The sequence below is a fragment of the Nipponia nippon genome, unplaced genomic scaffold (assembly GCF_047370975.1).
Source record: "Nipponia nippon isolate SJK-2023a ecotype South Korea unplaced genomic scaffold, ASM4737097v1 scaffold_1, whole genome shotgun sequence".
NCBI classification, from domain to species: Eukaryota; Metazoa; Chordata; class Aves; order Pelecaniformes; family Threskiornithidae; genus Nipponia; species Nipponia nippon.
In genome coordinates this window covers 147,612,249-147,636,302 of record NW_028262290.1, presented here as the reverse complement: position 1 = coordinate 147,636,302, position 24,054 = coordinate 147,612,249, and the positions used below count along the sequence as shown (strand labels likewise).

Below are 24,054 nucleotides of genomic sequence, written 5' to 3'. Positions count from 1 at the left end.
TGTCATTGGGAATTCCTAAAGGAATTTAATACCTGAATAGCTCTAAGCTCATCCAGTGTTTAGTTTTATGGCCCCTGACTTTTTAAAAATATATTTGCACTTAAGGGCCAGGCTTTAGACACCTAGCTCTCTTTTTGGTACTGCAGGTCCCGTTAATAGCAGGTGGATCTAGGATTAAACTCACTTACATTGGAAGTCTACAGCAAAATTAGTGTAATGAAAAGAAATTGGCACTCACAGCACGTGATTCTTCTGTACGATCTGCCATAGATAAACTGTGTCTTAAGAGTGCCCATTTGTCAGAGAATACTTTCCAACTTTGGAAATTAGATATAATTACCAAAATCTCTTACATCTTGGGACACTGAGCAGACCTCCGTCCTTTCATAATTTGGTCCCTAATGCCAATTAAAACTAATGACTTGACATTTTGAAAAGCCTTTTGACTCTTTAATATCTTTTTGACACCTGGCCTTTAAAGAATCTTCTTTCAAACTCTGTCACTAAAAGCATCTTGTTTAGAGAAATTTATATTAAAAAGGAATTAAAAACATGCTATGGTGTGTTTTTTCTTTCAAATCCATCTTGTAATTAGGGAGCACTGCCGATCTGTAGAAGAATGTAAGTTAGAAAACACAAGAGACGAATATCAGAAAGAGTGACAATCTAGGGACATCTCCTGGAAGCAGCAAGAGAGAGCAGTAACAAAGAAATGGGGAACCCTGAGTCTACGAGCTGTGATTTAGGTGTGGGACCAGCGTGTGCTAAGGTGTCTGGTTGGGCAGTTAGCTCAACCTTTCTTGCAGCAGAAGGGTGAACTGGTTTTGGAGCAGTTTCTGGTCCACAAGAAGTTAGCACCACGTTTTAAAGCCAACTTGCACAATGCTGGCACCACAAAAGGGACTCCACAGAGGAGCTGGTTATTTTGGGCAGTGTTATGCAGCACAGATGAGGGAGTGCAACACAGCAGTGGACAGCTCTAAAGGCTTATGTAGACGGGAAAAGGTTTGCTTACAGGTAGACCTCCACATGAATCCTAACAGGGCTGCACTTTCTGGAAGAGTCTTTCGCTGAAGAGCCTTTTTTGTCTCTTATTCTAAAATAGGCAAGGCAGTCTTGCATAGACCAAGCATTAAGACTGCTGGAAGACAGGGTCAAAGAAACCCTCTGCCGTGCTCACTTGCACGGTAGGACTAGAACAAAGAGAGCGGGTTGTAAACAGCGGTTGAGTAGGTGGGTATAGCCTGGGCAAAGGGCCGCGTGAGCGACAGGAGCTGCTGCCTACTTTGATATGATTGCTTTTCTCATCTTGCCGTATTTCCCCCAACATTTATCCAACTTCAAGCAAGAGCTGGCTTCAATTATGCTTTGCACATGGTTTCCGTAGATGACATCTCAGCATGTCGGTGAAACATCAATGAGCTGGAAGAACAAGCTGGTTCATTAGCATGCAAATAAGCTCACTCCTTAATGAGCGAAAAGCTTTGACTAGCTCATTGTGTCTCCAATACACTAATTTCTCCCGTGTCCTACAAATAACATTTTTATAGGTTGAAGACACGTATGTCCGTATGTCTCTCCCTCTGTGTTTCTGTCATTTCTGCACGTACTCTACCTATACCTGAAATGTAAATTCTGCCTGGGTGATAGTGGACGAGGAAGGCCAGATAAAGTCATTCCGATATTTCTGATATCTTTCAGTGTCAGAGCCAGTGTTTGTATAATAGAAAAATAATTAGCTCATTAAGAGGGCTAAAAGAGCTGTTAATTTATCTGCAAAGTTCTGCTGTGATAGCTGTACTGGTAAAGAGTGTGAAAAAATCATGCCCCAAGTCCATGTAGCTGTATTGCAAAGCCCATGGCAAAATGCCGGAGCAGAGCCCTGTGTCATTTCCCCCTGTGCATCTGGGGAGAGGTGCAGCTGCCTGGGAGGGGAGGAGACACCTTGGCACAGCAGTGGTGGCAGAGGGTTTGCTTTCTGGATGTGCCAGTCGGTGTTTGTCCGTGTGTAGCTGTGCTGTATTATGCGTTTTCATCTCTGCGTGGTGCTTCAGGGTGTTTTGGATGTGCTGATCAGCACTTGGGAGTTAACCCCTTTTAGCTGACCGCAGGTTCCCGCCCCTGCCGTCCGCAGGCACAGCCCTGCCTCCCCGAGCTTGCTGCATGGCCAGCCCCACTTCTCAGCATTTGGCGGGCATCCCTCTGGCCTGCAGGGCTGCAAGCGTCCAGTGCCTCACATAGACCCAATGCACGGCATTGAAAGAGCTCTTTTTTAGCTTCTGTAGTTCAGGGAAGTAGTTTACACAGGAGAAAAAGAGGTCTTTTGTCAAGGTGTGGTAAGGGTTTTGCCATTGCTGCACTATTGGCAGTTTGTTGAGGAGAGACCGGCCATAGATGTAGGGATTTTTTCCTGCAGAGCAATGCCTGTGGTTCATAGCCACCCCAGCCCACGACCAAACTGATGTTTATCAGTGTGTTTTCTTCCCTGTGGCGAAAAGATGAAACCACTTTGCAACTGACTTCGTCCTGCTCCAGAGCAGCCAAATCCCAGCAGCGGTGGTGCGGGTGCCTTCCCCGCCCAGCAGCCCGCAGTCCGAGCACCCGTCCGAGCACCCGCCCTCGCCTGCCCACGCGGCAGCGGGCCCGTGCAGCGGGAGGTGGGGCTGAACTCGCCCTCGCTGCCCTGAGCAGCGCCCGCGTGCCCACACGCTATCCCAGCGCCCGTAGCGGGTCACCTGGCTGATCACCCCGCTGTTGGGCAGAAGCAACCCCTCCAGGGCAGGGGTGCCGGCCTGGGGTCGTTTTAAAAGTGAGTGGGCAAAGCAGCACGCAGGCGAGTTCAGGGCTCTCGGAGGAAGGACCCCGGGAGCTTGAATCCAGCCTGCCCAGGCAATCTCCGGCTCCCCGGGATCCCACCGCCGGCTGTGGAAACTCTGCTGGACGTTATGACCCTGGAGCAGCTCCTGGCATCCCTGGACACCCCCTCCCAGTATGGCCTGTTGGATAGGCACGCCTTAACATGCAGACTACAAACATGCAGGAACACGGGGCGAACACACACCCAGCCAACGCAGGTCTTCCAGGTCACACGTGCTGCTGTGTGCTGCTATACTGGTGCTTCTGCGTATGGAAAAGTCCTTGAGAGAAGATGCAAAGAGAGTGTGAAAACAAAAAGGAGGCAATGTGAAGGAAAGCACGGACGGAGCAGGTTGACAGCAAGACGATGCTGTTACGCAGGCCAGCATCATGTACAGCTTACTGGTCATCTTTGGTGGTGCTTTTATTCTATAAATAATAACTTTCTGCACACATCTTGATTGTCTCAGAACTACGGTTTTCAGCAGGCGTTGTGCCTTCCTGGTTCCCTGCTGATCTGGGCGCTGCGGCTGGACCGTGCTGCAGCAGGCGCGTGCGTGCCGGGCTGCACGGGCACCCCGCGGGAGGGGGGGGGGGGGCTGCACTGCCCAGCGTTTTGGGACGGGACACCCTGGCTCTCACCACTGAGCAATGTTTTGGGTGGGGTTTTTTAAGGATAAAGAAGGATACCAAATCTTTTTAGTAGTTCAACTCAATTGTCAAAAAACCCACCCCACGACGTGAGGGATCATTATTAAGATGATGAGGATAAATACTAATGGGCACACAGACTGGAAGTGAGAATGCTTCTTCCCGTTACCTGTGGCTTGACCCAAGTAACATTTCACCGTCCGCAGAGGCTGTCATTTTGGTTTGTGCCTTGTTCCTCTGCAAAGCTGTCACCAAAGCCACGCCGGTTACTTGTTTGTAACTCGCATCACCGGGGCGGGGGCTGGCAGCCCCGGGGCTGGGCTGAAAGGGGGTCCTGGGCCGCGGGCAGGGGCGGAGGTGGTGGTCCCAGGTAAGACGGGTCAGGGCCATTAAGGTGTGTTGCTTCACTCGGGGCCCTGAAAATTGACCTTTGATCACAGGAATTTTTAGCCAGTGTCTCATGCGATAGTACCAAATAGCCCGGGGGCCCTGCGATTGCTGCCTGAACTGTCACCTCCCTGCTGGCTGTGGCTGTCATGTGGTGGTACCTTGTTATGGAAAAAAAAAGGCTTATGAAGAATGAAAACCTTTGTGGTATAAAATGAATTGATCTGAATGACTAAATCAATAAACGTGACTCTGCTGATTGCTCATTTTCATACATCAGTGAAACCCTTGAGTTTTTAAATGGAGCTGCCACTAAACCTCTATTCTGCCGCTCGAAGCTCTGTAGCAGCAAGAACTCTGGCACAGGATTTGAAAGCCCCTTTTCACAACCAGCCTCTGAGGGCAGGGAAGGAATAGTAACTGGAGAACACCTTTGGGAGCTTGTGGAACCCTATAAACCAAAATAGTCAAGATTACTCTGAAAGACCCTTTTTTTCCCATTTTGGCTAGCTAGTTAGTCCTCACACCATGGGAATGAAAACATGGGAATGAAGGAATGAAGCTTGGAGGATGTGTTCTTCTAGTTAATCAAGGAAGATACTAGAGGTATAAGAGCTGTGTATTTATTATTATTTCCTAAAAGTCTTGAACTCTGGACTTGTCTTTACTGGATACATTCTATTCTTCAGTGTGCCTTCTTTTATCTTCCTCTAAGATCAGAACTAACAGAGCGTATACATGAAATGGGCTAAGTCTGTGGAGTCAAAAAGGCATCTCCTGGAAATTTAGACCTTCTACCTAGCGAAGCATAGGAGCTGTCATTTACTGTTGCGTTTAGCAACTCAGGATGGCACAAAAGCAATGGCCAAATCCTTTATTGTATAAAGAAATTGTGTATTTTGAAGGCCCGAAGGATGAACCGCGATGTCATGTCGAGCATAGAATTTCCAGAGACAACCTTTTTTTGTTTTTGCATGGTGATGAGTCAATTTGGTATCTCCTGCTTGTTCAGCTATCGCACGGCAATGGAGTTCTCTGCCATGGAATCATAAGGAAACCTTGACTCATGTTAGGGTTCAGGAGGACCACGGACCTATACAGAGCATCCTGAGAGCTATCATATTGACACAGGTTAGGCTTCCCACTGTAACCACTGACTTTGCAGCTAATCCGGAGAACTTCAAAGACACCTTATTAGACTTTGCATAGTAAGATTCTCGAAATGAGCTGCGCTTGCTCCTCCATATCCCTTCATTCTAGGAAATCATGTAGCTAAATGTTCAGTAACTGTCAATTGTAAATGGATTATTAGGAGCTATTAGGGGAAAAAAAAAAGAGAATACATCACAAAGTATGGGGGTCTAGTCTCATCTCTAAAAATACAGTATAACTAAAAGAGAGACAAGTAAGGAACAGCACAATGACCAAAGGTATAGGTGGGAGGCCACACAAGAAGTGATTAAATATACCCTGCATGTAAGTATACTTAGGGAAAAGTATACTGAGGGAAGATAGGATGGAGACCCATAAGAACACAAGCCTTATGGTGAAGCTAAGTAGGAAATGAATGTCCACTGTCTCCTCTACTACAAAAACTAGGAGATATTAAATGAAAGCAGCAGATGACAAGTTCAGAATAAATGAAAAGAGATGCTGCTTTGGACAACTGTAAGAGCTATAAAATACATAGGCACGTAGCAAGTTCCTGAACTGCAAACTGCTGAACACTACCAAAGTACTCTGGAAATGGATGAATGTATTTGTGCCATGTTCATAACCTTTTCTATATTGACCATTGCTGGAGATGGGCTACTTGGTTGGACGGACTCTTTGCTTGAGCCTGGACGTCCGTTCCTATGCTTTCTTCTTCTGTTTTGCTGCGATGGCATATGCTGTCTTCAGGCTTTGAATAATATGGGGATTTTTTTGCTTATTTTCAGTCTTCTGAAGGAAAACAGGTACTGCCAGTGAGTTGTTGGAGAGAAGACTCTTGTATGAACCAGCAAGAGAGCTATGAATATAATAAATGTATTAATGCACTTTCCTATCTTAACTAAATTGGCACGTTAACCAATAAATGTCTACTGCCTCTGCACAGTCTCCATTTTGACACTCTGTTGATAATGAGCTGGATTTATGGAGAAATTAATCATGTAGTAGAGGAGGTGCAGATTCATGCAAAGAAGCTACGGATGAAATAATATGTCACCATTCAAAACCCATATTTACTAAAAAAATACCTTTTTATTTGTTTGATTTTCCCTAAAGCCAAGTTTGATGTCAAAAATAAGAGAATAGAAGTTCCTCTTGGATCTGAAAAGAACACCTGTTTTGCTGTAAGTGCTTTGGATTCTTCTCAGGATCCAGAGTTAATCAGCAACAGAGATTTACTGGAGGAAGAGTTCATTTCAATTTCTACTATGCAAGGGAGTACACAGTTTGAGGGGGTGATGTTCTGCCATTGCTGTAGTTGAGCAGTGGGTAATCAGAAACTATTTGAAATGTGTTAACTCTATAAATTACACAGCAGTTGTTCCCTGCTAGCATAAAGATAAAAGAAATGTAAGTTAACCTCAGTGCTCCTACTGCTCAGGGATCAAGGGCAACGGAAGGGAAGGATGAAAGTGCTGGTACTGCTGCTGCCAGCAATCTGTACTGCCTCTGCACCTGCTTGGGGAAAAACAGAAGAATCCATTTCTGCAGCAAGGTGTTTACCAGAAGCACCCCTCAGAAACAGGTGTCAGCCAAAAACTGGTCTGAAAAGCCTGGAATTATCCACTTAGAATCCCCTTAGCCACAGTGGTTCTGGCACACACAGAAAAAGCAAAGGCAGAGAAGTGTGCAGGGTCAAAGCATTAGACTGACTCATGCCAAAAGCTCTAATGCAACTTGAAATCACATTGACAGTGCCACCAATTTCGGTCTGCTGCTTTGCTGGTTCATGTTCATTAGAAAGTTAGAAATCATGTCTGACCTTTCATCAACACAGTCCTGTTTTGTATTTCTTGATATGCAGATGTGCTTAATATTAAACATCATGTTTTTCAATGCCAAATAAAAAACAAAATTCATTTTTATGAAAACGCATGGGGGGGTGTGTGTGTGCATGTGTGGTGTGTCAGTTCCAGATGCCTCGGAACAGACCCTGCAGTAAGCAGCAAGCTGAGCAGGGCACTACCTAAGTTCAGCACAGTCAGTACGAAGCTAGGTAGTTCCAGTGAACCAGAGGAACCAAGACTACGGTGTCTTCATGCAAGCTTCTCTCGGAAGCACAGACATCACAGCAAGGATGACTTAGAGGTGCCTCTTTCAAATCAGGACCTACAGTCCTCATCACTGTCCTGGGATAACCATCTACATACCCTCTCTTTCAAGAAGCTGAGCCTGTCTCATTTGGTTTTCATTCTGCACAGCTGCTGGCCGTGATGCCTACTTTTGTGTAATCGCCCAGTGGTTACAGCTGTGGAGGAATGAACCTCATTTCAGTTCCTGTCTTTGCTTAAGACAGCGTTTCACCTTGCAGGAGAGCGCCTAACCAGCAGGGTGTTGTTCTAGGTAGGGTACAGTTTCTACCTTTTACAGTAGACACTCAGTAAACGATAAGAACATTTCTGGCAGCGGGCACTGGAGACCCAGACTCTTTTCCCAAAGAAAAAACCCAATTGTTACCCTTAATATTAGGCTGAAGAGGTTGCTCAACTTTTCAGTTTCTATAGCCTATTAATCCTGTGTTCTTTTCTATGATAGCAGAGCTTCCAAAAGAGGCATGAAGAGCGCTTAGTGCCTAGAATATATCCTGGCAATTGGGCAGCTGCAGACTGTTTTGCTCCTACTTAGGAAGCCATCAGGCCTGACTCCTTCTATGTCCTGAGTGACTGATCTGCCCGCTGAACTACTATGTAAAAGGAAATATGAGGTCCTTCCCCATCTGCTCCTTAAAAGAAGGTAGGCCAAATGGTGCATGCTGGGCATGTCCTGGGAATATTTAGACAACTGAGCCCTGCAGAAACTTTTGAACATTTTGTTTTCTGATTCAGATCTGGAATGAATGTGAGCCGGGCTGCTCTTGTCAAGGCCGCGGGAATTCGTAACCAGGACACGGGCCAGCTACAGGTCCCTGGGAAGCACCAAATAAAAAAGTGTGGCATCTCTTGACGTACTTGACAACTGAACTGTAGTTTTCAAAATAACGATTTGGGATTTCACTGTTTATATTCTACTTAGATCTCATTTCTGACACCCAAGTGCATTACAATTTTGAAGTGACAGAATTCAGCTAATACAAAGCTAAAAATCGTGAAAGACAAAACAATCTCCATCCAACATTTTTGGATCATCGAAGTCTGCATTATACAAGGCTGTGTAGTATTTTTTTCATTCTTTTAGCTAATCATTTTGTGTAAAGTAAGCTTGTATGTCTACAATAGAAGTTTTCCAATTTTTATTTAGAAAAGCTTATATTTTGTCTTTTTTTAAAAATATTGACTTTTATTAGAAACAACAGAAATGGCTTTGTTTTTCAAGACGTTCTCAAACATAGTAAGTCACACTTTAACATTATAGTTCCAATACAAAATAATGAAATTCTAATGTAGGAAAACTATACGAAATGATAGCTAGTAGGAAATTAATTCTTATTTTACTTCCATTTACCGCACTTTCAAAGATGCGGGTTTCTATATCCAGTCATTCCTGTCAGTGGCAGCATATCACTTTTCATGAGTCCCCTACCTGCTACATAGCAATGATAAGAAACACATCCTCACCTTCCACTCAGTTCTGCTAATATATCGTGTATTTTGTTTCCAGAGTTCTTTTTCATTCTGATGCCTAGAGTACTGCTGAACATAAGGTAAAAAAAATGAACATGAGGCCATATAAGTGAATTTACAACAGAAAGATAAAATGTTCCCCAAAGGGCTACCAGAAAATCATGCTGCATGTCAGAGGAGGAAGGAAGGGGAGTGGTGGGATCATGCTCATAAGCAGTAATGAATACAAAAGATTTAAACCTCCTCAAACCAAAGCAGACTCTACAAGTGACTGTGCTTATACAAACATTAAAAAACTAGAAGAACACAGACCCCAGATTTCTTTATCACATTTTAGCGGGCAGGAAGTAAATGCCTTGTTGGCATTCTGGTCTTCTGAAATTCAGTTTTGCACAATGTTGTCTGCATTGGCCTAACTTCTGTACAGGACTTTTTATCAGTTTTCTACAATAAAGTAAACTTACTTGACAGTGGTGCTCCCTGAAATACTCTACTTCAGTACATTCCTGACAACTTCACCTGAAAGTGTTTATTATAGAGTGTTCTAGCCAGTGTTTTACCTCTCGTAGATGCACCACCACGCTTCGGCAGCACCACATTACCAAAGGCTGCAAGAAATACAAATTCCCTGTCCAAAATTGCTCCCTTCTCAGAGTCTATTTTATCTTCAAGTGAAAAATGAAGAATATAAAGGGAGATTGTAAGCAGTAACTTATCAATCATCTGTCTTCTCTGTGCCAGGACAAACAGTATTTACGTTCATCCAGAGTATGTTATTATCCATAATTATTAACTCTGCCAAGTTCCAAGAAATATAAATGGGATGTTTTCTACAGAGGCTGAAAGTATACTGTTATCTTAGTTCTTCTAACTCTCAGTTCTTGGGTTATTTCACACAAGAAATTGTCCAGTTGTTTTCAGGTGACTTGTTATTTCACCAGATGTCATATTCTCTTGCTTCATGGACACATAATTCCTATAAATGTGCATAGGAGTTGAAGAAACATAAGAAAAAAGAATATACTGTATTTTGGAAATAATTTAAACCTATTTAATAAGCATTATAATGTTAACACATACCAAATATTCTTCATCTACGAGATTTTAATCTGTAGTTTTACAGTTTAGTCTTAAAATAGTACCAAAAATTAACAACATTTCTAAGCATTGAAGTTGAATACCTAAAATATGTTTAATTAAATGTTTAGGACAACATACCGGATAGGCTTCTTTTTGATAGCTGGACCTGAAACCCCTTCTGTTTCATAAATATTAGCACTGCAAACATCTTTAAAATAGTTATTTTGGCAAAATTTGTCAAGATGATTAAATACGTTTGTACTGATCTGCCTCTGCACTTCCCTGTTTTATCAAAAAACCTGGCTCAAACATTAGATCTACAATATACTCTTGAGGAGGAAGCAGAAGCCCAGCTATTCCTTGAGGAGAGTCATCAACCAATTTAACTTCATTCCAAGCTCTGTTATACTCGCCACGAACTAAACTACAGCCAATGCCAATTCTGTCTCCTACCACCTAAAAAGGAAAGAAAAATTAGTTAATCACAATTAATACATGTAGGTTGTGCGATATACAGCAAGGCCAAGAGATGCTTAAAAAGAAAACAAATACCTGAAAGGCCAAGAGCTTTCTTGAAACAGACTTTGTAAATCTCTAAAGTCTTCCAAACTGCAAATCTTTATTGTTCGTTCTGCTTAGAAAGTGTAGGCCTTTAAATGTTATTTCTACCATATTCTATGCACAACATGAAATATTAATTTTAACTCTTTTCAGACACTGATACATTTGTTGATCAGCCAGTCCTTCAGATCTCAAATGAAGTGCAACACCCACAGTACCCAGCAATGTTTTTTTCTAGTTGGAAGACTTATTTCTCAATAACATTTTGAAGAACTGTCTGTACAAGCAATGGGGTGTAGGTACATTGCACACATATAGCTAGTATGAAATATTTAGTGTAAAAATGTAACATTTTTATCAGTGTAAGTTGAGGACTGCTGCTTTACTGCAAAGCACATTCCTCGCTTTTCAGCCCTGCAAATGTGGAAAGCAATGAAATACAAGGCAAGCGTCTGCTAGATGAAACACCTGCCTTTCTTCTGTGCTGCGCTATCACTGACAGACCTATAATGGTTTCCAGCTACAAAACTGCTTTCTCAGAATGCGTCTGCTGTGAAGAAATGAAATCCTGAAAGATTTCTAACTTGTTACAAATGGACAAGCATATCCATTGCTTAGACTGCTGTGGCTTTAAAAGAGATGCTCCATCCCTACAAAGGTTTCTTAGGACAGCGGAGGGTAAGAGAACATCAGTGCTGCTTCAGCACAATTAATTCATGCCCTCAGACCTCCACAAAATGCATCAGGAGCTTTCTTTCCCCATGGATACTATAAATTTAGGATTGTGGTCTTTCTCCTGTGTACTGTTTCCTAGGTCCTTCCCGCTTAACGTGCTAGGCCCTTGCTTCTCTTTTTCTTTCCATCCAAGGAGAAAAGTCCAGCTACCCAACAGCCAAGGAAAAAGTATGGGACAGATAAGCAGGCTGCACCACTACATCTTCACATGAAGACAGAAAAAAAGAATCTTCCCAGTCTAAGAAACTAGAATATAAAAGCTGTTATATCCTGTCATAGAATACTGGATAGATACCAAACAAAAATTGTCCCAACAAGTTTATGTTTGCAGCATGGCAAAAAAAGGAAGCTGCATAATTCAGTATTTTACAGTTTACAGAAAATGTAAAATGTTTTGACTCCCAATCAAATATTTTGGCTTTTTGCCATTTATCAAGTATTCTGCTGATATCACTTAAGACAATTTAATGACAACAAGAATGTTTACAGGAAGAAGCGATGCTGGCTTTCATTCACTGGGAAATCAACTTTGCCAGTGAAAAATGACTTGAGTATATACAGAAGATTCTACATGAATATAAATATTATATTATACTGATGCAAGTATACTTTAGTTTATAATATCCATTTAACATCAATGATGTTATGTTGTAACATAAGTGTTAATGTACCTTGAAAAGTAAAGCCCTGTGATAGAACGTCCCTTTTTTGACTTTCCCAATAGGCACAACGTTGCATTTCAGTTCAAATTCTATTTCACTTATGTGAAGTTCCCAGCTGAAGTCATGTAGTTTGTCTCTTTCTATCGGGCCACCCATCTTGTCTGCAACAAACCTGTTCCAATTTATACCAGGACCAATTAAATCTATAATTCCTCTTGTATTTATCACAAAAATATAGCAAAATGAAAGGTATACAAGCAATAAGTGAATGACATATAAGACTTCAATACTTTTGCTCTGTTTGCTTTAATTATTTTATTTAGTAACTTGTATTTTAAATATGCTCACTGTTAAATACAGGTAACCATAACTCAGGTCATTCACATTTGTCACAGACCTAAACCAAGGCGCAACCACTGTCAGCAGATTCTGGAGTGGTCTAGTACAGACACAAAGTCCTCAGAGAAAATCACCAATAACAGTGTCATTCCTGAGGAAGTAGTTCAGAAGCTAGTGTTCATCTTTACAGCTAACAGATTACATGAGCTATGTATTACAATCCCTAGCCCTTCCATTTGTTTCAAATAGTAATAAAGGCATGAGAATATATATGAAAAAATAAAGCCATAGGTAATGATCCCAACATAGGAAAGCAACTATATCCAGAAAGGGTACTTCAGCTTCTACATATGCTTTCTTATTCAGTGTTAGGTTTACTGTTGGACTTGATAATCTTAAAGGTTTTTTCCAACCTAAATGATTCTATGATTCTATGATTCTATTGAAGCCAATATTTGGGGGGTGAGGGGTATGTATATATCCATTAAAAAGAATGGCTCAGTCAAAGAAACAGAAGATCAGAATTCACAATCTGTACAACCGCTGCCAAAAACATGTCTTTGGGGTGATTGTGCACCCACAGGATCAAGCCCCTACCTCCTTATACACACACCTTCGCCTCCCCTATGCATGGCCCCTGTACGTAAAGACCTTTGTTCCTCAAAGTGTCCTCAGCCACAGGCACAAGTGTTATTGAGAGTTCTCACTCTGGACACGGTGTTGCAGAGCTGACACGGGAATCACAAGCCACAACTTCAGACAGGGAGCTAAAATCTGCATCACCTCCTCTGCAGTAACTGTGAACAGGTTCTGTCCTCGCAGGACATGCAAGGCAACCTCAAAGGCCGTATTTCTCAAAACCTAGGCCCTGAAGAGGTACTGGTTGCAACAGCATGGGTACAGGGAGTTATCACTGAGCAGGCTAGACGTGGTGTCTTGGAGTGGGGAATTACTGGATGAGCCTGAAGAAGTGGAGGGCTCCAAGCAGTCACTTGTGCTGCTTGTGCCTACAGCCAGCCCTCCGTAAAGAGAGTAAAGCTTCTTGAGCCTACGTGCACACCGCTCTCGCATGCACACAAAGATGTACTGCGTTTGTTTAAAAGGAGAGAGCCAGCACTATCGCATGTTCCCTCATCTACCCTGGCTCCCTCCCTGGTGAGCACAGCAGGAACTCTGCTCGAGCTGCCAGGCTGCCGAGGGCTGCTGCAGCTGCCTCCTCCTCCCCTTCCTATTCAACACACGCTATTGATGCAGCCGCTTAAAATGGAGCATACACATAAAAATCCCCACAGAAAACATTCTACTTAATTTTCCCATGATTGTTTTGCTGGGTTGTGTGTCTGCAAGTATTTCATTGGTGTGTTTGAAGAGTGGATTTGAAAGAGCATTTTATGGATTCCACCTTGAGGAAGGCAGCATGATTTATACACAGCTGGATAGTTAAGGATGAATATCTGTCCTGTCAAATTTTGCAATCAACAGAAAAGTCATTCCTCATGCCACATTAGACCACTTCATTAAAAATGAGAGTTAGTAGAAGAAACAAATTTTGTGAGACTCAGCGGGATCTGACGCCAAACTCTCCAGATTCAGGAGGTAGCCAGGAAACTGCTAAGATAGTAAAGGTTAAACTAAGGAGAAGATGAAAGCAGACACACTGCTTGGAGATGACAGTGATTGGTGCCCAGGCTGAGTAGTCAGTGTAACTAATGAATCACACATTGATGACAACAGTCTGTACATGCACCATTGCAATATTCTGGCACTATTAAATCATCAGGATGTTAATTACAGTAGCTCCTAAAAACTACACTAGAAAAAAAGTCTTGTGCTTTTGGCTCTTTAGGAAAACAAAATACAAGAGAATTTCTGTCTCACAAGATTTCCAAACCAACTAGGCAAGAGAGATTGTAAGAGAAAGAACAGACATGATACAGACAAGTTGCAACCATCTCAGTATTAGGCTAGGGTTTTAGCCTGTGCATTTAGGCTCTGCAGCACCTGGGTCTCTCCTGTTCCTTGATGATATAGATGCTACATGCAGCTGATGCGTTCCTTGGAAAGGATCAGTACAGATTTATAAATGTGAAAAAAAATGAAATTGTCCATATGAGTATTTTCAAAATGAGAAGTTTGTCCCCTTTTGTTGGAAGTGATATTTTATTTAAAAAAAATAAACTAACTACAACAAAATTAGAAACAAGAAGCTTAAAATCTAAAATTATGTCAAAATTCTTTCAATTAAGGATAGGAAAAATAACAAATGTGGAAAAGTTGTCCTTGGATGAGAAAACTGTTATTTTACCAACTCAACTCATTTGCATTATTTATGGAAATACAGTTTGGTACTCACTGTGCAAGAGCCACAACCTGTTGCCGGGTAGTAGTTAGTGGTAGAATTGTTTTGGAAGCATCATTAATGTAATCCAGTAAAATGAAGTCAGGTGGTGGTAACCAATGTGAATTTTCTAGATTTATTTCATCCTGGACTTTAGATATAATCTGAGTAACTTCTTTCATTTTTTCCTCTTCTTTTTTCCCCTTCCCTTTTCTTACACAGAAAACAATATACACTTATTTAGAATACTGTAATGTCTAAAGTCCAAATTCTAATACAGTAGTTCTCCAACAGGACATTTTAGACAAACTGATTTTGGGGGAAAGGTAGGGGAAATCTTTGCTCTTGATAATGAATAGTCCAAAATCTACAAAGCTGTAGAGAATATTTGTGGAACATGCCCTCAGGAGATGGTTAGGAACCAAATGATACTAGCTCCATATTAATATTCCAGTAAACTCTCATTTTATGTTTGTCTGTGGCTCTGATACACTTTTCTCATATATGGATTATCTAGGGGAGAAGACACCTATGTACAGCTACATAATAATAACAACAAGTTTTTAGAGAGTATACAGGAAACATTTTTAGACAGTTACAGTTTAGATGCATATGGTCATGAATTAAAAATCATGAACTCCCATGAGCTTTTACTCAATAGAAAGCTGTACTTCACATAAAGTAACAAATGGTATCAGGCGCATGGCTGAAATCTTGAGAGGACATGCCAAGCCGTAATCTCTGTAGTTGCAAATCCATGTACTTCAAGCATTATACAAACTACAACATGGTTTGTCAGATTAAGATTTTATAAGAGACCTGGTTTTGCTGACTTTTTTTCATTGTACACGCTACATTTTTTACTAATGTTCAGAATCTGAAAAATGACTGTGATACTGAACAGGTATCATAAGCACCTAGCAGACGTATAAATGAAATGCTTGTTGTTCTTAGCTAGAATACGGCACATTTCACAAGTTATGCAGTAACTATAAAATCAGTATCTTACCAGAGGTATCATTAAGATCTATACAATCAGACAGTTTACGATTTTTCATTTGTGGGAACACAGGGAAGTTGTACTTTGTAAGCATTATGTCTTTTTTCAGCATAGGTCATGAATAATTCTAATGTGAAATATGACAAAATTTCTTTCCTTTGTTTAACAGTTTTGGCTTATTTTTTAAAATCCATAATACTTCTGGCGTTCTTGAAAGAAAAAAAAAGAAATAAAGGACCCCTAGAGTATGTGGCTCCAGGGCACACTATCATTATTGTATGCTTTTCAAATTACTCTTAAAATTTTTACAATGAACAGCATTCTTAAGACGGAAGGCATTAGACAAAGCAGAAGGGCATATACCATTATCAGTAATCTAATTCAAGCAATTTGTCTTCAGAATACTTTGCAAACTTTTCTTTTACCTATTGAGATTTATCATATTCACAAAAAGCCCTTTTCATAGATTTCATAAAGCACATTTTTTTAGAAGGATAACCAATTAAGATTTAATCTTCAAATTATAGAAAATTCACCACCCTCTTAAATAAACTGTTCTGGTTATTAATTACACTTATACTTGAAAAAAGCAGACAAACAGTTTTTTTTATCTAATGTGACTCTAACTATAGCCAGGGGACCTTACAATGCTAGATTAAACAGCTACCTACTTGTCCATTTATACACTTATGATTATGGTTAAGAATACTCCGTTTAAAAAACCCTTGAATTATTCCCACCTCTGTGGTGTCTGACTTAGCAGGTTTTCAAAACAACAATTTCTACAAATGGTATAATTTTTGTTCCTTGACCATTTTCTCTCTTTGTCCCCTGCTCTTCCCTTGTATTCTTCCAGTACTTTCCTTTCCCTATGAAAAGTGCACTGCTAAATTATAGTGCTATAGCAGGAGAATTTGTTCCCTTTTCCTATCTACTCAAATGACTCTTGAATCACTCCTATTCTCCTTCTTTCCAGTTTTCAGGAAGAAAAGCCCCGAGAAGGATGGGTTTGAACAATGGTTTGTTTGTTTTTTGCTGCTTCTTATTTCTCTGAGGTATGACTATGTTCGGTTCCTTGGTGGAATGGCCGATACAAGTCCCAAAGCTGTCTTACTACTCGTGAGACATACTTGCTGCAAATGCAGTGGAACATTGCAAAGGAGAATGCATGGCAGTTAGTAGTCTCCAAGCCATTTCTGATTCCTGTTGCATCTTCAGTACAAAAGTCCAACGGGTCACTGGAGAGTCAGTGTGAGGAAGAAGGCAGCCAATACAATATCCTACCACTAAAAGACCACCATGACATCTATTTTCTTTCCTTTTTTGCATAGCTTAATGCCTTGGCTGTCTTTAGAATAGGAGTAAATGAGCATTGGAAAGTATTTCCTTACATGCTGTACTGGAACGTAGCATGGAATAAATGCACATTTATCAGTCTACATTAAATATTATCTTTTAGCCCAGTCAATGTATCAGATATGCAACTGTTTGATCAAAAATGTTGCTATCTGTCTATGCAAATATATGTCAAACTATCAACTAGGCACTTCCTCTACATCTAATTCAAATGCTTCCAGCAGACAATTACAACTGCTCTTTCTCTTAGCTTTCACCTATGGTTTATATGAAGTAGTATCACTTTTTCAAAACAATGGCTTTAAACTGTGTTCGGTAGTACTTTGCAAAATAATGATGAACAGAAACATATGATCAAAGGAAAGAAGTATGTACGAAAAAGTCTAAGCATGTCTGAGACTTGGAGTCAGATACTGACCTTCAAGTAACTCCCATATATCTCACAAATTAATAATAATAATGATGTATGAATTATGGATTCAAAATGAATGACAATGGGGTTATAAATCATACAACTTGGTCATGACATTCAAAAGCAATTATTTCATACTTGAAGAAAGAAAGCTTTGTATCCCTGCAAGTAAGTTTACTATGGGAAATTGAGCCAGGTATTTTTTTCTCCTAAATAAGATTTTTTGCCTTCCAAAAGTGTTATGCTTGCTAACAGAACAGTCATTTACTGTGTAACTGACATAGATTACATTAAAAAGCAACTATCCAAGGGTATCCTCATCTCACACCGTAATAAACAAACATACTATCTTGTCAGAAGGGGTCTCTAAGCTCTGCACAGCTGCTTGAGACTATGCAACATGGTCTATGACTCTAGAGCATCTTCTCAGACGAAGGAATCCCCCACTGGTGCAGAGCAAACATAACTGGGGCTCCATATCTCCCCTTTCCTCCTGCTCCCTTTGAGTAAACTGGCATATGCATGGTGGGTCATGGCGAGAGCATGCTGGGCCTTGGGAGGACCCTGTAAATGAGGAGAAGCTAGAATAGGCCTGGTAAGACATTCAAGATGCAGTATCTGCTCTTTTGCATCCTGAAACAGGAACCTTCCACAATGCGATTCATATGATCCATTTCAGGTATCTGCTACAAAATTATTTAAACTGAATTCCAGAAATGCTTCCAGTCCAAATAACTAGTCAAATGTCTGCCTTGTAAGTCAATAACCTTTGGATAGACTTATCTCAGAACTTCAACCCTTCACAGTCAGTAGCTATTATCTGTCAACAATTTGCATGTCAGTTCTAAACAAACTTATACACATATAATTCAAAGTATAATACCTTAAGCCTTTTTCTCTAGTGCTTCTTTTGCTTGGTGAAGACCATTGTCCAGGTAACTCCTGCTTTTCGTCCATTGGAGATACCATTGAACTATTGAGATCACAAAGCAGGTTCCAATTTTCTATTGATTTCATCTCTCAAGCACATAGATATATACACACAGAGAAATATATAAGCAGTCTAAGAAATCAACCATTATCTCTATCAAGAAAATGCCTGTACAGACAGTAGCATATCATAGCTCATGGATGAGCTCCAAGCTAAAAATTGCAAACACAGTTCCTCAGTTCCCACAACAGACACTCCATCTCTCTCTTTTTTACAAACCCTGCAGTGCTTAGCATTTTGTAATACCCACCACTGACTAGAATTAACAGCCCTGAGGCATGACCAAGGCCCCCTATAAAATAAGGAAAATGAGAAAGTCAGGACTGAGACCCACAGAAATCAGCAAAATAAATGGTTAGCTCACTAAGTTAGCTAACAGAAAAGCTGAGGAGAGTTGTAGGTTACATCACGTTCCTATCAAGGACTAGACACCATCCCATTGATGGCAAGAACGCTCTATTTGGACTGGTTTTGGAATCCTGAGCATTCCTCTGGAATCAGGCATGTACACCTGCCTCTCTGAAAGGCATTGTTGTCGTTGTGATTGTGCTGCTGTTTTACATAAAGAGTTACCAGTTCAGTTGGAAGACCATGGTTCAGTTTTCTTCCACAGGAACAAACTAAGGGTTAAGCATTTTATATTAAAAGTCATCAAGACAAGGACTAGAACTTTGATCTTGACTCTCTCAGATAAGTGCCCTAAGAGCTAAAGTAGAAAGCTCTATTCATTATGCCTCTTTGTTAGTGAACAGCTACAATGAACCAGAAAGAGACTGCTAAACCCCAAATATCATGCCATCAGCTGTGGGCAGGGGGGCGGGGCAGGCTCGGGTCCTCTTTCTGTAAAAGAAGGAAATTAATTTCCCACGACAAGGTTAGAGACTCTGACCTATTTGGTACGAGTAGACATGCCCACCAGATCCATTCCACAGAAAGGACTGCAGGACCGTACCTAGTGTATGGTATGGATCAGAGGGAGTCCTGCAAGAGCGAGGCATTTTTAGGTTTGTTGCTGTCAAAACTGGAACAGTTCTGAGCACACCCTTCTCAGCTTTTAGTCATCTATGGAATTTCACTGGAAGAAATTTAATCTAGAAATAAGGATGCATGTAGGCAGTGTAGGAACTTTTCGTGGGTCTAGGTTCTAAACGGAGAAAGAACTTCCGCCCTAATTTCCCTGTGTCTTGGTTGTCAAGCTGTAAAATAACAGCATTTCACTGCCTCCTAGGGATATTGAATGGAAAAAAAGCCAAATAAATGGGAGATGTTCAAATACAGCATGAGGAGGGAGGACAAATGATTACTAAGATAGACAAAGGAAGATTACTGCAATTAGGAGGTGAAAGAAAGACTGAAAACATATTTAACATTGTATTTGAGCATTTGTACTCTGTTAGGAGACTGTCTATAATTATTTTCAATCAGAATTCTATTTTTAACATTAGAGAGCAATAACAGAACATTGACAAGTACATCTTAAGAACATACCTTGCTTTTTCTCTACTGCCTTTTCTTGAAATAGAAGGTGACAAGGTAGTCTGTTCATAAGATGAATCTTGTGCCTTTTCTTCTACTGCAAGGACACTGAAATGGAACAAGATATTTTTGCATATTATTTGCAGAATACATAAGTGGAAGAAATAACATAACCACTAATAAAACAGATACTGATTCAGGGATCAAAAATGAAGTACGAAATACCAAATGATGGACACAAGAGTAACTGGGGAGTAAGATTGCTGCCAAGGTGCAAAGGCAAGAAGCTGTGTCAAAGTCAAAGAAAGAAAACCTGATAGTTAAAGACAACTCTACGGATCAACAAAAAGCATGGAAGTTTAATTTGTTATAGATATTCTCAGACATCTTTATGGCGTCATATACAAGCTTAAAAGGGAAGCTAATGATACTGTAAACCAAATATGTGATGTGTTGACAGAGAAGAAGGTTTTGGACTTGCAAAATACTGGTAGAGCATTCTTTGATCTGTGAGACTGTTTACAGGAAATGACTCCCAGTTAAACAAGCCCAATACCAACTTCCTGCATTCAAATCTAAGAAGATTTGTTAGGCTGGCTTCAACTTAAACAGAGAAGAAATGGACACAGGTTCTTTATCAAGCCTGAAGGCTCGATGCTTGGCTTTGTCCTGCCTCTGGGGATGTTGTGCTTAAAATTGCATGCATTTGTCTGTACAAGAAGATCATAAAATCATAGACTTCATTGTTGCATGTTGACATTCAGCTTAGATGACATAATTATTACAGCAGATGACAAGCTTTGTTATAACTAAGAAAACACTGGGTGTCCCACCATCAGGAAGGGTGTTAAATGAATGAGTCTTAATGGCTAAGTTAAAAAAAAGCAACTCAACTGAATAAATCTTTTCTGTCTAGAGGGAAAAAAAAGTTATTTTGCAAATTCTTCTCTTATAAAATACAAATTTCTTGCCTTCTAGGACATGAAGCACTATGCTGAGATCTCTTTATATTATATTTGTGTATATATATATACACACACTATGCAGTTGGTACTGGAAACAGTGGAAACGATGGAAAAGATGAGCTATTGCAATAACTGTTGGTAGATCAAACATGACTCACTCTTCTCGTGGTTTAGCATTAATGAAGATTATGGCCCGACGGTCAGTAAGCTCTTGCATACTCAGTTCCTCCAAAGATAAAAATTTCACTCCTGGTTTTATCTACAAGGAAATTAGAATAAAAGATAAGGTGTTCTGTTCAGTTAAAGATGAAGAGAAAAAAATATTTAAGAGATACCTAAAGAGTAATTTAAAATTTCTAATCTTTAACAGAAGACTTACATAAGAACTTACAAAGCCGTTCAAAATATGTGAAATTGATTTCTTCTTCATTTGCATTTTCTTCATCAATTTTCTTAGAAAAGATTATTTATAAATAATTTAACTTGTAATTATTGTTACTATGTCATTCCAAACAGTTCTAAAATAAGGAAATGTTCCTGCCTCTGAAGGCTTTACAATATAGGATAGAATTTTCAAAAGCAACCAAGTGCTTTAGGAGCAGGTATTTCACTGATTTTCAGTAAGAAAGACTGGTATTTCTAATTCATTTGGGCATTTTGAAAAGTCCTTGTCAGATTTAAACTGAACACAGCACTAACAAGTGATACATAGTGGAGTCATTCTTTATATACAAACAGTGCTTTGTAAGAGAAAGGGTCATGACCAAGGTGAAAACACGAACTCTCTCCTTCTTTATGTAAAACTAAACAAACAAAAAGTTCATAGGTCATTCAGTGTCAGGTTAGCATTAAGTATACTGCAGGGAAAGAGACCAGAAGAATTAAGGTCTGAGAAAGGATCTGGAAAGGAACCAGGAGTTGCACAACTTACACAGGATTGGGAAGAAGATTGCAACTGGGGGATAGCATGAAGATGACGAGATTTCATCCATGAAGAAAGATAATAAAAAGAAATTACTATAAAAGCTGGGAAACTTCAGGACAAGTAAACAAGTATTTTACATAGCCAAATTCTGGCTTTTGCTATAGTACTCTTACTTTTTCTAAATCAAGAAGAAAATTTTACTCTTTCTAAGTAGAGTAATTTATTTAAAGTAGCTTACCTGACCGCAATCATAGAATCCATCAGTAATGATGTTACTTGATGATAAATATCCCATCTGGCTGTACTTTTGGGAAAGATTGTTATCAAGTAGCTTTTCCAGAGCAGCTTCACTAAAGTTATTTTTGCGCCCTGTCGATAGATTAATTTCTTCTAGGATGTCTAAAGCACTGTTAAACACAATACAAAGGCTAATTCATCATTAAATACCAATTAATTGTTATTATACAATTCAGAGTTAGTTTTCAGCATTGCCAAGGCCAAGACAGATTCATTTCCAAGTGCTAGCCTGGTGCCCCCTGGGCCAGCAAGGAGCTAGCTGTGCTGCACACAATTCTTTCTCTAGGGGAGGAAAATGCCTTGCAGTGCTTAAAAGCAAAAATCAATTCCTTTAGGCAGTTAAACAGTTACATAAAGAAATGCTGACAGGATGCCACAACCTTCTACCAGAAGGATGTTAGGTACCAAAGGGAACTTGAGAAAAAGAAGGATGTAAAGGCAGAGTAAAAGGAATAATGTTCAGAGCTGACCATGTGATACAGTTTGAGGAATCTCTCTCTCTCTCTCTCTCCAACTTGCAATGCAATTTGCAGATTCCATTACGCAATATGTGAATCCTTCTGGTTTAGGACTGTTACTGCGTTTGGGGCGGGATAGTTGGCAGAGATTTGCAAAACACGGATGAGCATGGAAACGCAAGCAGTTGTGTCAGCATCACCAGGTGCAGGATTTTTGCAGCACGGAGATAGAAACAAATAATCATGCGGGGACACGGGAGGACAGGAATTCATTCATCCTGGTTTTGGTGCGAAAACCCACATACTGATAACTTCCAAGCTGAGAAACTTAGGAAAAGGTCACTAAGAAGAAAAAGGAAGCTGAATCGGGAGAACATAACATAGTTCAGTTTTGGAACTGTTTAGGAATGAAAACAACAGGAAAAAAGAGGGAGATATATTCATATGTGTGTGTGTGTATGTGTATATTCAAATTTATATCTGTGTGTGTCTATACACACATGCAGACATTCTTCGCATCCTAAGGAACCAATTTTTTATATATATATATAATGAACTCCATGTTTAGGCTTTCCATTTCTCTCTGTGAACTACACAGGGAGCCTCAGCTGTGGACATTTACAATGTAGACTTCTGAAGGTACATCAGATGGATTCCAGAGAACAAGTTTTTCAGGCAAGGCAAATGACAACCTTCTCTTTTAGAAGAGAGCAATGGGAGAAAATAGTGGAACGGCAGTACAGGCTATTTGTCACATAGCACACTGCAACAAAGTCAGGTAACCAGCAAGTAATGCAGGGAAGAATTTTAAAGGGGAAAATGAGTAAGAAAAACCTAATGAGTACAACAGTGACATTACAGGCACAACGGCATGTTATCCTCATGTGGAGGAAAGACAAGCCAAAAGGGAACAAATACGGCTGCACCAAAAATTCTGTGAAGACCCAAAAGCAAAAAAAGGACTCATACAGAAATGGAAACACTGACACTTCCAATGGGGAAGAAAAAGTAAGGGAAAAAAACAAAAGACCCACAGGCAAAGTGAGATACAACTATTCCGGGACTGAAACAAAAATAAATGTTTCATATGCTGCAAGTCAGAGAGGAAAATGTAGGCCTATTACTCAATGTGGGAAGAAAACTCATAGCAGATGGCACAGAAAAGACTGAAGTGTCTGATGCCTTTTTTGCTTCAGTTTTCATAAAAAGGTTGCAAGCAGATGCCTGGCAGTAATATTAACAAGGAGGTGGAAACAGTAGGCTTAACATGTCTAGAATAAGTTTGAAGAGACAAAGTTATCAGTGCCTGAGGAGACTTACTTCATACTACTCTATGAATTGGCAAAAGCAACCTCTGAACTATTTATAATTATATTTGAAAATTCAGGGAGGACAGGCTAGGTGCCAGGAGAGTGGAGAAAGGCAAAGATAGTATCTAGATTTGAAAAAGGAAGAACAAGGAAATAATAAAGATCATTTAGCCAAATTTCAGTGTCCAAAGGACACCATATCAAATTATTAAACAATCAGTTTGCAAGCAACAAGAGATAAGACAGTAAGAAATAGCCATTAAGTATTTGTCAAGTAAAAATTGTGTAAAGCCAATCTAATCCTTTCTGTGATAGGGTAACTGACTTAATGTAGAGGCAGAAGTAGTAGATGTGAGATATGAGTTGACTTTGAGACATGTTTTGACTTTAATAAGTCTTTTCACGTATTCCTACTTGAATACTCATGAGCAAGTCAGGGAAATATGATCTGCATGAAAATAACATGGAGTGGTGCCTGCCTGG

General features: G+C 40.2%; 1 protein-coding gene across 1 annotated transcript in view; it reads right to left on the bottom strand.

Annotated features, from left to right (window-relative positions):
* ARMC3 (armadillo repeat containing 3) overlaps positions 1-24,054 on the bottom strand; it is a 70,907-nt gene that overhangs the window by 5,149 nt on the left and 41,704 nt on the right. Inside the window, exons 13-20 of the mRNA XM_009469033.2 lie at positions 21,745-21,913; positions 20,740-20,840; positions 19,629-19,724; positions 18,033-18,122; positions 14,397-14,594; positions 11,714-11,876; positions 9,885-10,202; positions 8,661-8,735 (exon numbers count right to left, since the gene is read on the bottom strand). Of these exons, the coding sequence (XP_009467308.1) occupies positions 9,993-10,202; positions 11,714-11,876; positions 14,397-14,594; positions 18,033-18,122; positions 19,629-19,724; positions 20,740-20,840; positions 21,745-21,913 (1,027 nt within the window). The 3' untranslated portion in view covers positions 8,661-8,735; positions 9,885-9,992. The remainder of the gene's footprint in view (positions 1-8,660; positions 8,736-9,884; positions 10,203-11,713; positions 11,877-14,396; positions 14,595-18,032; positions 18,123-19,628; positions 19,725-20,739; positions 20,841-21,744; positions 21,914-24,054) is intronic.